Source organism: Scyliorhinus torazame, chromosome 13 (assembly GCF_047496885.1).
Source record: "Scyliorhinus torazame isolate Kashiwa2021f chromosome 13, sScyTor2.1, whole genome shotgun sequence".
NCBI classification, from domain to species: Eukaryota; Metazoa; Chordata; class Chondrichthyes; order Carcharhiniformes; family Scyliorhinidae; genus Scyliorhinus; species Scyliorhinus torazame.
Window position 1 is genome coordinate 141,131,901 of NC_092719.1, and position 15,064 is coordinate 141,146,964.

At 45.9% G+C, this 15,064-nt stretch overlaps 1 protein-coding gene across 26 annotated transcripts in view; it reads left to right on the plus strand.

The window, feature by feature from the left end:
• The window catches only part of LOC140388298 (contactin-4-like), a 3,617,424-nt gene that overhangs the window by 2,828,324 nt on the left and 774,036 nt on the right, over positions 1 to 15,064 (plus strand). For 23 of the 26 annotated variants that reach the window (XM_072472208.1, XM_072472210.1, XM_072472213.1 and 20 more), the window contains one exon: positions 13,966 to 14,093. In XM_072472208.1, coding sequence (XP_072328309.1) covers positions 13,966 to 14,093 — 128 coding nt within the window. The remainder of the gene's footprint in view (positions 1 to 13,965; positions 14,094 to 15,064) is intronic. The other 3 variants (XM_072472219.1, XM_072472222.1, XM_072472223.1) reach the window with 1 other exon arrangement.

The following is a 15,064-nucleotide window of genomic DNA, read 5'->3' on the forward strand; positions in this document are numbered from 1 at the left end:
GTACCGGCTCTTGGACAGAGCACCCCACCCAAGGTCAACACCTCCACCCTATCCCCATAACCCAGTAACCCCACCTAACATTAAGGGCAATTTGGACACTAAGGGCAATTTATCATGGCCAATCCACCTAACCTGCACATCTTTGGACTGTGGGAGGAAACCGGAGCACCCGGAGAAAACCCACGCACACACGGGGAGGATGGGCAAACTCCGCACAGACAGTGACCCAAGCTGGAATCGAACCTGGGACCCTGGAGCTGTGAAGCAATTGTGCTATCCACAATGCCATGTATTGTTGTGTTGTCAGTCTCGTTCTCACCAGGGAATAGACCATATAAAAATGAGTGAAAAGCATCAGTAGAAGAGTTTATCAAAACTTCAGCAAATGCATCACTGACTGGAATGCTTTGATCAGGAGAAAATTTGCAATGCCTTGCCGTGGCACGATGCCTCCAACTGACAGGGGAGGCCTCAAAATGTTGAGTGAGTGCTGAACTGTTGTAAGTGCTGCCTTTCAGCGGAAATATTAAACAGTCTGCTCGGCTCTATGCAAAAAATCTCCGAGCCATCCCCCCTCCCCTCTCTCAAGATACTAAACCAAATCATTAAGCAATTTGCAAACTTAATGCGATTGGAGCGAAGGGGAGGAGGAAGAGGAAGAGTGGGAAAGGTGGGCGGGGAAGCAGGATCCAGGATAAGCAGCTTTGTAATGCTTCAGACAACGTGTATGGATGGCCGAGATGGGAGGCACTCTCCAGTGATGTGTCTGTAATAATGCCACCTCTTGAGGCTTTTCGATTCACCCTTTTGTGCTTGCTGGGTTGTAGTGTGCTTTGCCTGAAGTGCTGCAGGTTTCAGTCGTACAGGATGAGTACAGTGAATGCAACACGGTTCCAGGGAGAGGAATGTAACACCGTTCTGTCAGAAGCACCAGACTGCGCGGGGTTAGTTTTCAATGTCGGTTATGAAACGAGAGGAGTGGGGCAGACCAAGAAATGATCTGGATGCACTGAACATTGATATTACTGCATAATAACCCTTCTATTTGTAGACAGCACACTGGCAGACAAAGAAAGCCTGCAAAAACCAATTGAGGATCTGAGATGAACTGAGAAATGCCTGGGAGGACAGGAGGGGATGGAGTGAGGGGAAATGGGGATGTTATTCCATTGCAGCGCTATTAATTCAGAAGGAACCGGCTGGAACAGGGGGTGGTCTTGATGTTTTATTGAAGCTTCAGCATTTTCATTCTGTGTGTTGTTGGGGGTTTGGGTTGGCACTGTGTTTTCTGGAAGAGCAGGGGAATTTTACCTGCAGTCCTGCTGCCACCAACCAGGGTCACAGATGCAGGTTATCCAGTTAAGGTCACGTTATCCAGTAAAGGTATTTTCCTGTGTGCAACAGTGACTGCAACTTAACAGTACTTTAGGCTGTATTGTCATAGTCCATGACCACAGGATGTCTCAAAGCATTATTACATTTCAGTCTTTCTTTTGAAAACTCCAGGGTAAATAAGCGGAGAGAGATCAAAGAGAGTCATAGGTTAAATTACCCTGGAGACGGCTAGTCGGAAAACTGCATGATGACCACCCCCCACTCCTGCCAACACCGGCTAATGTAATTTGAGAATACCTATTTGATAAATTGAAGTATATTAAGGGCAATAAATATGTTGTGAGGTGAGGTTGGATATAAATTAACTGTATTAATAGACTGAACATAACCACGGGACTTTAATCTGCATCCATTCATAACGTCTCGTATTATCGATAAACATGGTTTTGATTATAGTAATCATCGCTGCGATTGTTTTGATCGGAGAATTTAGCAACAAATTGAACAACATGAAACAAACTAAAGTGTCAAGATGAAACTGAGATGAAACACACACGGTAGAATCAGCAATATCATCGCATTAGGTCCTCTATTCATAGAAGCTGCTTCATCTGCTGAGTATTTCCAGGACTTGCGTTGATACTTGAGACATTTAACTGGGACCAATCAGATCTCAATCTGCAGAAAGTGATCCCTTCCAATGAAATTATTTTCTTGCTTGAGATTGGATCGTATTCTGTTCCACAGCCAGCCGAACGTTCCTGGGTGGGATTCTCTGTCGGCCAACGCCAGAATCGCGAAACGCAATTGGGCAGAGAATCGGTTTTGACGCCAAAATCATAGAGAGCACCAGGTTAAGGCCAAATCACATTTCTCCAGTGCCTCGACAGCGGCATCAATGCGTTCCACTCCACACATACAGTAGACAACATTGGCATATCATTAATGGGCCTGACCTGGTATTCTCTGGGCCCTCTGCAATTGTCTGCCTCCACTGGGGTAATTCCCGACGGCGAGGTTTACTTGTGCTTTTAAAAATCGAGAAACAGGCGCTGTGGCTGATGTTGGAGAGAGAGATAGTAGGACGAGGAAAGGCGCGACCATAGGCTGCCATTCCTGACACTGGCCGAGCTGTCTGGGCTGGGGGTGAGGGTGTGGGGGAGGGCGGGGCTGCTGTCAGGATCAGAAGGTGGGTGACTGGAGGAGGGCTGTGGTGACCCCCCATGGGATTGGGGCAGTGTCCAAGCACGGACCGCCATTGCTGCGGCCTGCAAGGCAGCTATCCTGCTGTCCACCCACCTTGGCCCCTGGGTCTGCAGAGTGCCATCAGTCGTATGGGTGCCCCATCCCACCACACCCCCTTTCGCACCCCAGCTCCCACCCTCCACCATACCACCCTCCGGCGGGTCATCATGCGGCACCCCCAAGGGCAGTGCCCACATCAGCCCTTACATCAGACGGAGGCCGCAGAGTATATCGCTGACAAGGGCAATGCCAGCCAAAGGTATCCTACAGCATCATGGATGGGCACCAGGACCAGAGGCCCCCTTGGTGCCAGGCACCAATGAAGCCAGGGTTGCGTGGATAGAGGAGGGCAAGTGTGGGGGCACAGTCTGAAGTGCCAACCAGGGCCACCGTGTAGCCCATTGGACCTTGTTGGGCAGGAGGCTATGCACCATGTAACATGTATGCTTTTCACCCCTCCTGCAGACAATGGATATTGGAACACAACCAGCAATGGTGGCCCTCCTCCTACTCGTCACAGCCCTGGTGAATGCACTGCGACTGTATGAGTTGGAGATGCTTCAAGGAGGAGGAAGCTGCAGCGGTGGACCCTGCCCCAGAGGAACCGAAGGCAGCCACCCAGGATGGAGAGTGGAGAGCCGGATGCCCAACAGGCCAAGGAGGAGAAGGAGGTGCAAAGGAGGTGCCGCATGAGGCTTCATGTTTACTGGCAGTGCCTGTGATTCTCAGACCTGCCAGACCAGACATGCCATCGAAGATTCCAGCTGAGCAGGGAGACAGTGCGACTTATCTGCTGGATCATAGTGCACCTGGCACCGCGGAGGTAAGTAGGAGGACATCCGCTCCCAGTGGCCATCAAGGTGACAGTCGCCCTGAACTTTTACACCACAGGGTCCTTCCAAGTACCGACTGGGGAACTGTTCAGGATCTCACAGAGCTCGGTGCACAGGTGCATCCACGCCATCGCGAAGGCCCTAAATGCCCGGTCGGCACAATACATCCATTTCAATGTGGACCGAGCCCACCAGGATGCCTGGGCAGCGGGATTCACCACCATCGCCGAGATGCCCTGGGTTCAGGTGTTGATCGATGGGATGCATGTCGCCCTATGTGCACCTGCAGATGACAGGCCACTCTTCACAAACCAAAAGGGGTTCCATTCGATGAAAGTGCAGCTGGTGTGTGACCATCAGATGTACATCATGCACGTCTGCGCCCAATCCCAGCAGTGTGCATGATGCCTTCATCCTGGCGCACTCAACGGTTCCTGGCATCTTCGAGGCGCCCCGTCTGGAAACTGACTGACTGGAAGACATGCTTTGGGTGGGTCCCAGCAATTTTTTATTTGGCTTGTAGCTAGATGTTTGTGGGACCCATGCTACAAGAGGCCGGTTCCAGAGCACACTTTTCTAAATCCCATTTACAAGAAAATGCATGCATTGGAATTCTTCAGTGAAAGCCTTTGGATGTAATTCCCATTCCTCCTTCTATCAACCCACCACCAACATCAGCTATTTCGACGAGTCACTCGATGACAATTTACGAATCACTCTTTCCATATTATTGTGTGCAAGTGTCACTGCTCCACGTACCCCATCACCGGTTTGCCTCATTCACAAAGGCCTTGAGTTGGCCTTCTGCTCCATTGCCACAGCTAAGTTCTACCATGTGGGATTTCCCTCCTCACAATCTACCTTTTGACATGGGAAAGGAAGAGAAATTAATGAATGAATTAGCAAAACAAGAACACAACATTTGTGAAATGGATACAGAAAGTATTGCTCATGCTGTGGAAGCTGTTCCGAAAACAAAAGGAAACCAAAAAAGTGCATATTATTCATTTTTTCAATGAGCAATGCCACTGGAGATCAAATAACATTAAAAGCAGTCAGCTACATATGAAGAGAAATTTAAATATTTTGTGCAACATTGGTTCTGGAAAAGGGCTCGAAAGAATATTAAAGTTTGTGCTGTGTTAGTACAAAGGGTGCCCATGAGAAATTAAGTCCAATTAAATGAGTGAGAACGATTGAATAACTTACTTAAATGAATAAAATCTCGCTGCACAATCCCCTTTCTTACAACCGCTCACATTCTCCTGACTATTTAAATGAATTCGAGGGTTACTTGAATAAACCATAATGGATCATTGTAATTGGGTAGGACACGGGCACCTGTTTTACACCCTCCTTGGTTTCATTCTCCATTGATTTGAAAATTGCCCCGTGATAACTTTGCTTTTGAAAATTGTGGAGAGCCATGAGCCATATGGAATGATAGTGATTAAGTAAACTGCAGTGAGGTCATTAGCATTTATTAGCTTTGATTTGTACACAAATAAAGAGGTAATACGCATGGTATGAAAGCCTTTTTTCTCTCAGTAACACTATTTTAAGATTCCTTCATCTCATAAACTAGTTGTAGGAGAATCTTCAGCAGCTATCCCCACTTCCCACGTTCCTGTTATTTTGTGCTGTTGTTCAGTAGCCCAGCGAGAATGCTGATTTGGAGAGGGTAGGGACGGAGGGATGAATTTCCACCAGGGTAAACTGCTGGACTGCTCTAAATCCAGATTCATGAGAGATGGCATAAAAAGCAATTAGCCTGTTTTTCCAGAGTTCCTGCTCTTCTGCCAAAATTACAGTGGACCATTGGGAAAATTCTCATGGAAGCTTATCCCTGTGGATCCTATTGAAACAAACTATTCAGGCGAGTGAAGGCAAATGTTGACGTCATTAGCATAAAATATTTTAATTTTGGAATCAGCTTTGCAGGAATCAGAAATTAAAACTGAGCCAACTCAGAGTGACTTTTATGTCTTGTTGCTTTCTGTCACAACACAAAACATATTAATACCTTAACCTGACTCATGTTTAACAGAGCACAGGAAGCAGGTTTAGTTAAAGCTCTTGCAAATCCCACTGTCACGGGGGTCCTGATTTGTGACAACGCTCAACTGACACCATCAAAAACAGATTAACTGGACATTTATCTCATTTGCTGTTTGATGGACCTTGCTATTCACAAATGGTTTCTACATTTGTCAACATTACAGCAGTGACTACGCTTTAAAAGTAATTCATTCATTGAAAAATGCGTTGAGACCTCAGGAGGATGTGATAGGCACTGTATAAATATATTTTCCTTTCAACTGTGCTAATTCACTGAATAATTCCATCTCAAAGGGCTGCGATAAAAAACAAGTTGAAGAAAAAGGCTACAAGTTACAAGGTAAAATAGGAAATGCTGGAAATACACAGCAAATCTCTCAGCATGTGCAAAGAGAAAAGATATGTTATCACTTCAGGTCCTTCATCCCAAATTGGATCCTTTGTGCAACTACAACTGTTACTCATTGGCCTCACACACTCTCACGTAGACATTTGGTTTCACCACTCGCAAACAGAGAGAGCAATATCCTCCCACCCCAGTTAGAAAACACTTCAGAAACTGAGGAAATCTATGGCACAGAAGGAAGCCATTAAGTCCATTGTGTCTGCGCCAGCTGAAAAAAACTATCCAGCTTACTCTTCGTCCATAGTCCTGTCAGCATTTCAAAGGAATAATCCCAGTGTTTTTTAAATGCAATGGTGGTTTCTGCCTCTACCCTCCTTTCAGGCAGGGGGGGAAATTCATTACTCCCCACCAATATCTAGCTGAAAAAAAATCTCCTTCAGGCCACTCTAATCCTTCTGTCAATTACTTCAAATATATGTCCCCTGATTAGTAACCTGACTGCAAATGGAAAAAGGTGCCCCAATCCATGTGGTCTTGGCTGCTTCATGATTATGCACATCAACTAAATCTTTCCTCGGTGTCCTCTGCTCCAAAGAAATAATCCCAGAGTTCTTAACCTTTCCTCATCGCTAAAATTCTCCATTCCTGGGAAAATCTTCTTAAATCTCCTCTATACCCCTTTGGGTGACGACATTCTTTCTTAATGCAGTGATCCAGGACTGAATGAAGAACTCTACCTGCATTTTGCACTCTTTCTTTGTTGCTATTGTTAATGACAGAAATTTCAGCTCTCAGTGAAAAGAGAAAGTGAACGTAAAACAGAACAATGCGGAAAATGTTCCGAGTGATGAAAGGGTTGAATAAGGCTTTGTGGGGGAAAGCAGGAGAGTTCAACCTCAGCAGGGTAGAGAGGATGAGGTCGCTCCAGAAGCAGCTGCACAGACAATCTCAATCTTACAGACAAAGGGTGGGATTTTCAAGTCTCACCCGCCCCAGGACCAGAAATCCACACTCGAGGGCCGTCGGATCTTTCGCTGGTCCATCAAATTATCTGTCCTGCCCACGACGATTTTTGCAGTGGGCAGGTGGGACCAGAAAATTTAGACCAAAGAAATTAATCAACTATTTTTGGGTGTGAGATGGGTGGGGAGCTCGACTCTGTGCAGAAACGTCATTAAGGAAACTACCCACTGTCCCTACCTAATCTGCCTTAATGTGATTCCAGTCCCATTTTTAACTACCCTCTCAGGTTTAACTACCCTCTCGCCTAATAAGCAGTAAGGTTGGGATTCTCTGTCGCACACCGTCTTTTACAGCAGCGGAAGCGTGCAGCCATTGGCCGCTGGTGGGATCTTTCAGTCATACCGAAGTTTACAGTGTTGTGCCTGGCTCGTCCTTTCAGCCTCTGGGGAGACAGCCACGGGGGAGGGTTGCCTTTGGCACAACCATAGGATCCTGCCAGCAGGAAGGGTCGGAAATCCCGTCGTCAGATGTATCAAGCAACACAACACCAGATTGAGCTAAAAGCCTCCTTATCAGGGCGATGAAACCTGTGATAAATATTGCCCTCTCCAATGATGCCCACATTCCAAGAATGCATTTTATAAAATAGAACTATTTTGCATAAACAGATCAGAATTTCTTCAGGTCTTGAAACTCTGGAACAATGACGCAGTCCTTTTGCATTTGGCTACCACACTGTATACTGGCAACAAATGTTGCTGCAGAACAGCTCATGCAGACGGTTCACATTCCTTTTGAGCTGGTCCTCTCAGGACGAGCCAAAGTAAAAGTGGCTCTGGAACTCTAAAAGTTTGTTGCTTTTATCTTGGAAACATGGATCTTTTATGCTGAAGAAAGAAAATGCTTCCCTCTGCTCAGAAAGTAAAGACTTTGGCAAGACAGTTTAAAGCTTCATCGCTGCAGTTGCACAGCGTGCTGAAGGATAAGTAGCAAATCCTGGGTGGCTTTTCCACTGCAGCACAGACCCTAGATCAGAACCACAAGAGAGATGGCGTGTGGAAGATGTTCCACTCTGCTGATTTCAGCTGAGCTGCCCGTCACAGGTTCTCTACTGTGAGCAACAGTTAAGAAACTTACAGGAGCAAAGTGGCAAAGTTGCCTTTGAACCCGTTAATTGTCGGCTGTGTCGCTTTAAGCAAAGGAGCAAACATTTTTAACAGAGCGCAATGGGGAAAAAAGGTTGCTTGTTGACGGCAACTATCAACTGGTTCTGTTCCATTGGGTCCTTGATTCGACAAAACGCCATTCAACTGATATCTGCAACAACATTAAATTGAGATGTCAATAAGGTTGGTCTCTTGTGGAACACTGTGATTCAAGACATATTCCATCATCGACAGTAAAAGACAAAGAGCAGAGTGACCCATGAAAACATGAGTCAATCTGATATAAAAACAAGGTAGACGTCAATGGTAAGAAGCAGAATTCACAATGTTACTGTGGTGATGTGCATCAATGTAAATACATGGAGGCTAGCTAGACACTAGCGGGAGCACCAGAGAAATCACATACACACACTCAACCAATAGATCAGTTAGATAGGACACGACCAATGGACATTCACGATACACACGGAGGTGACACAACCACAGGAGGGCATTACACCAACCTATATATAAAGGACACCACACCCATGATCTGCCTCTTTCCAGTGGAGACAGTCAGTGAGTAGAAACACAGGGTTGATTCAATATTACACCCACCACGTGGATTACAGCAACTGGTTAGTCAGCCTGGGTAGCTATAGTAGGATTAGCAGTAGTGTCGAACCCGAGTAATAGAAGTGTAAATAGTTTAATAAACCTGTTGAAGTTATCTCCCCGTCTGAACCTTCCTTTGTCAAGTGCACCACAAGGAAGCCACCTATGCTACACCTAGAGCATAACAAAGTGAACTGTTTCAATCCATAGAGCCATACCTCAGCTTACAGTGACAACCAGCAATGATACCCAGGCAAGATGTTCAAGATCCCGGTTCCGCAGCAGCTCCAGTGCCACGGCGATCTCCGCGAAAACTGGTGGGCATTCCGGCAAATGTTTGAAATCTTCCTGGGAGCAGCCGAACTAGAAGACGTGACCGATGCTGAAAAGACAGAGCTTCTGCTCACCATCGCCAGTGCCAGAGCAGAAGAAATCTTTTAAAAATTCAAGTTCTCCAAAGTGCAAAACAGGAGCAACTTCCAGGCAGTCCTGGACAAATTCGGCAAATACTGTGAGGAAAACACATTCCAACCAGCAAGAAAAGGTAAGAGAAATGCCAGTACTCACCACGAGGCCGAGATCCCGGAGCAGAGAACAATTTTGATTGGCGGCCATCTTTGTAAAGGGACTGCACCTGCGCAGTTGCGCGAGAAACGCACAGAACGGGAAGGTCCGTTTGCGCATGCGCAATCATGAAAACAGCCATCGGTACAGGAACAGCGATTTGCGCATGTGCAATCGCTTCTTACGTATGATGTCACATGCGTCATGACGTCAGAGGCCCCGTACCACACCCATTTAACGGGGAAACATCCCAAATCAAAGAAAAATCTTTTAAAGCCGTAAAACAAACTCCTTTCACCTGGAATGACAGCACAACGCCTCAAATTGAACCAGGAAATGAAATTAACCTCCGAACAAACCAAGTGAACAACAAGCAGCTACTGAGGCTCTACCCACGGTATGTGAGACAAGTGACGACAGCATCCCACTTCCCATGCAAGATGTGCAAAGTGACAGACCTCAGCTAGTGTGTACAGAGGCACTCGACGATCACTGTGAGACCACTGGTGACTCCGGTGACACCACGATACTTCCACCCTCATTCGCTCAAACCTCTCCACAAGTCAATGCATTCCTGCATGTTCTGACTCCAGACGTGCAGCTTCAATAAATCTCAGCTGACTCCAGTGAACCTGCTAAGACTCCGGACGGGGAGCATCAACAAACAAACACTGACTCAGTTAAAACAGAGCAGATTCCAGATGGGGAGCAACCAAACGCCCACTCTGATTCAAGTAAGCCGGACTTTACTCCAGACAGGGAGTGCTGCAACCTCAGTGATGGCATGCTCAGGGTGACATCAGATGCCACAATGGCAGGAGATGGATCACTTAACAATTACACTGGGTCAGAAATAACAAGCTGTGGCTACAGTCCAAGAGGAATACACCAATATTCACCACAGCTATATCCACACATTTGTTCCACACCAGCAGTGCAGCCAATGACAGCTCATGCTGGACAAACCCAGTATTCAGGCATGCAGCAGCCAGCAGTCTATGCAGCATATTCTCAAACAGGCCAGCACTACGGATTGCCCACTAATGGAATCAAGACCGAAGGAGGACTACCGCAAGTGCAATCTGCACTACAAACTGGATGCCTTAGTTACAGCCCAGGATTTGCTGCACACCAGCCTGGCCAGACAGCATATTCCTATCAGATGCAAGGTTCTAGTTTCACACCATCACCAAGTATTTATACGAGCAGCAATTCTGTTTCCAATTCGACAAGCTTCAACGGTTCTCAGCAGGATCACCCTTCCTGCACAGCATCTGGCCAGAACCAGTATGTACCGTCTTATCCAAGTTCAACATATGGCACATCCATGACCTCGAATGATACTGTTGATGGTACCTCTTCAACATCAACACCTTATCAGCTACAAGATGCCATCCAACAGCACCATCACAAACATCGAAAAAGAAAGGGACTCCAAATCAGACAGCAAAGTGATTTGACCACTTCTTGGTTCCTGTGGCACAGGGACGTTGATGGCGTTCATAACCAAGAGAGACATTTGACCATGATGATTGATGGTTTTTGGACTCACACAAAAGATTTGGACTTATTGTTTAATCACTGTTCCCATGACTTGTCTACCTGTTTTTTGTTCAATTTTCTTAAAGTGTATAGAAAATATGTAACATATAAAAAAAGGGGGATGTGGTGATGTGCATCAATGTAAATACATGTAGGCTAGCTAGACACTAGAGGGAGCACCAGAGACATCACATCACACACACACACTCAACCAATAGATCAGTTAGATAGGACACAACCAATGGACATTCACGATACACACAGAGGTGACACGACCACAGGAGGGCATTACACCAACCCATATATAAAGGACACCACACACATGATCCGCCTCTTTCCAGTGGAGACAGCCAGTGAGTAGAGACACAGGGTTGATTCAATATTACACCCACCACGTGGATTGCAGCAACTGGTTAGTTAGTCTGGGTAGCTATAGTAGGATTAGCAATCGTGTCGAACCTGAGTAATAGAAGTGTAAATAGTTTAATTTAATAAACTTGTTGAAGTTATCTCCACGTCTGAACCTTCCTTTGTCAAGTGCACCACAAGGAAGCTGCGTATGCTACACCTAGAGCATAACAAATCAGTTACCGTGCTAGTATTGCCACTTTCATAAAAACCTATGCGTCAGCTATCTGAAAGGTCAAACCCAAGAGAACATCAGATGAGGAAAATTAATATAAACGTTGCTTAGTTTGCTACATCTGTGCTATGATACAAGATTTTCTCGAGGGGAATAATTTAATTAAGGAGACTTTTCCCAAGATGGAGAATGAGGTTCCACGACTGTGACTTTCAAAGGAGACAAAGGCAGATTGGCTAACTAGATTCGCCTTGCCAATAATAAGTAGACTGTAGCTGTTTGTGAACTGGAATTTTCCCCAGCTGCGAGGGCTGTCATTGCCAAATAACCAACCAGCAACCACTCCCTTGGCTCACACACAAAGAATCTCTTTTTGGTTGAGGCATCAAAGTTCTGCCAGGACCAACTGTATCGGGCAGAATGGCCAGCATCAGGCAAGCCGAGCGAGAATTTGGAAGGAGAAAAATGTAATCTACTGATGCTGTTATCAGTAAGGCCAACCAAGCAAGGAGAAAATACAAGTCAAAAAATAATATCCCAACCTCCTATGTGTCAAAGGAAAGGTCATGTTTGTATGTGGCATCTTCAGTGATAAGCTGGGAAGACTCAGAAAATTGAAACGGCTGAATGTAGAATTTACAACTCCAAATTATGAGTGAAGACTCAGAGAGTTGACAAGAGAGCAAAGAAGCAAATGAATGTCGAGGGAGAATGCTCGAACTATTGAAATCTGCAGAAAAAATTGATGCAGAGTGTTTAACTTGAACTGCGCTTGCCCATCTTGAGAAGATAGGTCCAGAATGAATAAGCCTGATGTCAGACTGGAACTAAGAAAACAATGCTCCCGCACAGCATGGTAGATATGTAAAAAAAGAAGCTGATGAACACTTTGCTGGGAATTGAATTGAAGCTTACAAGTACAAGGAAAAATACAGGTGATGCAATTCCCATGACATCTTTTGAGGCTATTTTGCTTTATAGAATGCAAATGATCTGAGCTGAATAACATATTTTGTTTGATGGCCAGAGAGAAAATTCACACTGTTTTATGGTCTTGAAAGCTTTTTCTATGGTTGTTTGCTTCTTTCCCAAAGGAGAATTAATGGTTTGTAGAATCTATGAAAAGATCCACAAGGGGTGGGGAGAGGTTTGACGAACGGAATCTTTTTCCATCGTCTCATACAATTTTACGCTGTACTCACTGCACTCACTTTTCCTGCAGATCTGACAATTTACTATACATACAGAAAAGAGTACAAATTTTTAATACTGAATACAATTAAGTTGTTTCAAAACACCACGGGCTGGATTCTCTGTTTTTGGCGCTATGGGCGGGATTCTCTGATCCTGAGGCTGGGTGTTGACGCCATCGGAAACGCCGTCGTGTTTCTCGATGGCGTCAGCATGACCTCAGGATCAGCAATTCTGGCCCCTGCTGGCGGCCAGCACGGCACTGGAGTGGCCCACGCCCCTCCAGCTGCTGACCCCGGCATCAACCGGGACCCGCAGGGTCCGCACATGCACAGTGACACCAGCGCCAACGCACTCATGCGCAGTGGCTCCTTTCTCCGCGCCGGCCCTGACGCAACATGGCGTAGGGCTAAAGGGGCCGCGCGGAAGAAAGGTGGCCCCTAGCCCGAGAGGCTGACCCGCCGATCGCTGGCCCCGATTGTGGGCCAGGCCAGAACGGAAGCCGCCCCTGGGATCAATCCCCCCCCACAGGCCAACCCTGGACCCTTCCACGCCGAGGTCCCGCCAGCTAAGAGCAGATTAGAACGCGCTTTCGGAGAATCGCATCCCGGCATCGGGGTGGCGTGGCACAATTCGTGCCGGTCGCGGCGATTGTACGGCCCGGCCTCAGGCTGAGAAAATCCCGCCCTATGTCTCCACGGAAAAACTGTGGACTTACACACCAGAAAAACTGGCATGAGAATGCCACATATTCATAGTCCTGCAGGGGCTAGCAGTGAACCATCATAAAATTTGTTGCAGATACGAGCCCCCGCTCTTCCGGGTCAGAGGCCGCGCATACGCACGGCAGCGGCCTCCAGCGGCTGCGCCGCGCTCCATTGCGGACTCAGACCGTGGAGCTGGCCCTTCAGCATAGTGCCCCCGATCGGCCGCACACCTGACCCGGAGCGCCCACCATAAAATTACCCTGTCCCGTATAAGGCCCCCCCTGCCATCCGATCGGCTCTCCCCGACTGAGTCCGTAGCCGCCATACTAGTATCCCGACTGGCAGGACCATGTTAGATCCACGCCATCGAGACTTCGCCCGGTCAGGGATGTAGAATGGCGAGGCGGGCCTCCAGCAATGGCCACAGGTCGGGGATATTCGGTGAGGCGTACTTTCCGAGTACACTGCTTTTCGGGTCCCAGAGAATCGGGGAACCGGCACTGGTCCCGAATCCATGCGGGGAAATGGATTCTCCGCCCCGGCGCCAGCCGCGATTTCAGCATTGGGATGCGGAGAATCCAGCCCCACATGTCAGCTCCATATGAATCTCTGTTTTGACTTTCAGGTAAGGTGAAGCATAGGAAAAATGAGGCATACAAATGGAACTGTCTAAAAATGAGGTGGCACAATTAAACTTGAATTTGAATAATGATTGGCTAATAGGCCAATAACGTTCAATATTGTGGTGTTGTGTGTGTGAGAGAAAGAAAAAAACAATATTCGATCATCTACTATATGTGGCTGGAAAGTTATTGACTGTTTTTGTTCTTTTGTTTAGAAGAATAACTCTGGAAGATGGCAGCCTCAGAATAGCCAATGTAACAAAGAGGGATGGTGGAAGCTACACTTGTGTTGCCCGGAACCATTTTGGGTCAGCCAACAGCACAGGAAAATTGATGGTGAAAGGTATTGATTAAAAGACATGATTTATATGTATGCATTGAGCTGTAAAGTCCTATAAATGCATTGGTTATTAGACAATGATGTAATAATTCAAGAAAGCTATCAAACAATCACAAATATTACACTTTGGGTATTCTCCCACTCGCCATTTGTTCACCAGCAAAAAAAGATGTTGACCACTCCATAGGATGATTTCATGTTAGAAGTAACCGTGTGGGTTGCCTGAGTTTTTAAAAAAGAAATGGGCCATTAATTTCATTTCCAGTTATAAAAGTACAAAGAAGACATGGAAGAAGTAGATCTGATTTTTTTTAAAGGTGCTTTGTTGACATAGATTGCTTTTAATAACTTTCAACACTGACAAGTTACCATTTATACCCATGAGCTCGCCACAATACGATAATTGGTGATGCAATCAATTCTGCCTGATTCATATTCATTACTTTTGCCTCAGTAAATACCAAGTTGTTAAAAATTGACAAAAACAAAGCATCTCTTGACAATTTTGTTGCAACAAATATGAAAATTCAGAAAAGCTTGTTCCAGGAGTTAGGTCTGGCAAATAAAATGGCAATTTCCCTTTATTTGAAGTTCTAGCTTCAACAGTCCATTGATATGCAAGTCGAATGATTGCATTCAAAATGTGGTAGGCCTTTGCTATTCCCATTCCACTGAGGAAATAGAGAGATGAAATGCAATCTTGCTTTTGCACACAATTTTCGCAAATGAATATTGTCGACAATCAGGATAAACAGAAAACTGTCGAGACAAATAAGAGTGCCTGTGGGGAATTATAATTTGATTTCCGTTTTCCACTGATGAATAGAAGATTAAATGTATGAGCACAAAGGGAAACTTTGTTGACAAACAAGAAACAATGGGTTGAGGTTAATGGTTGATACTCACATTGAGAAAAGATTAAAAGGATTAATTCCTGGTTGGATGCTGCAGGCTTCACTTTTGTTTTTGATTAT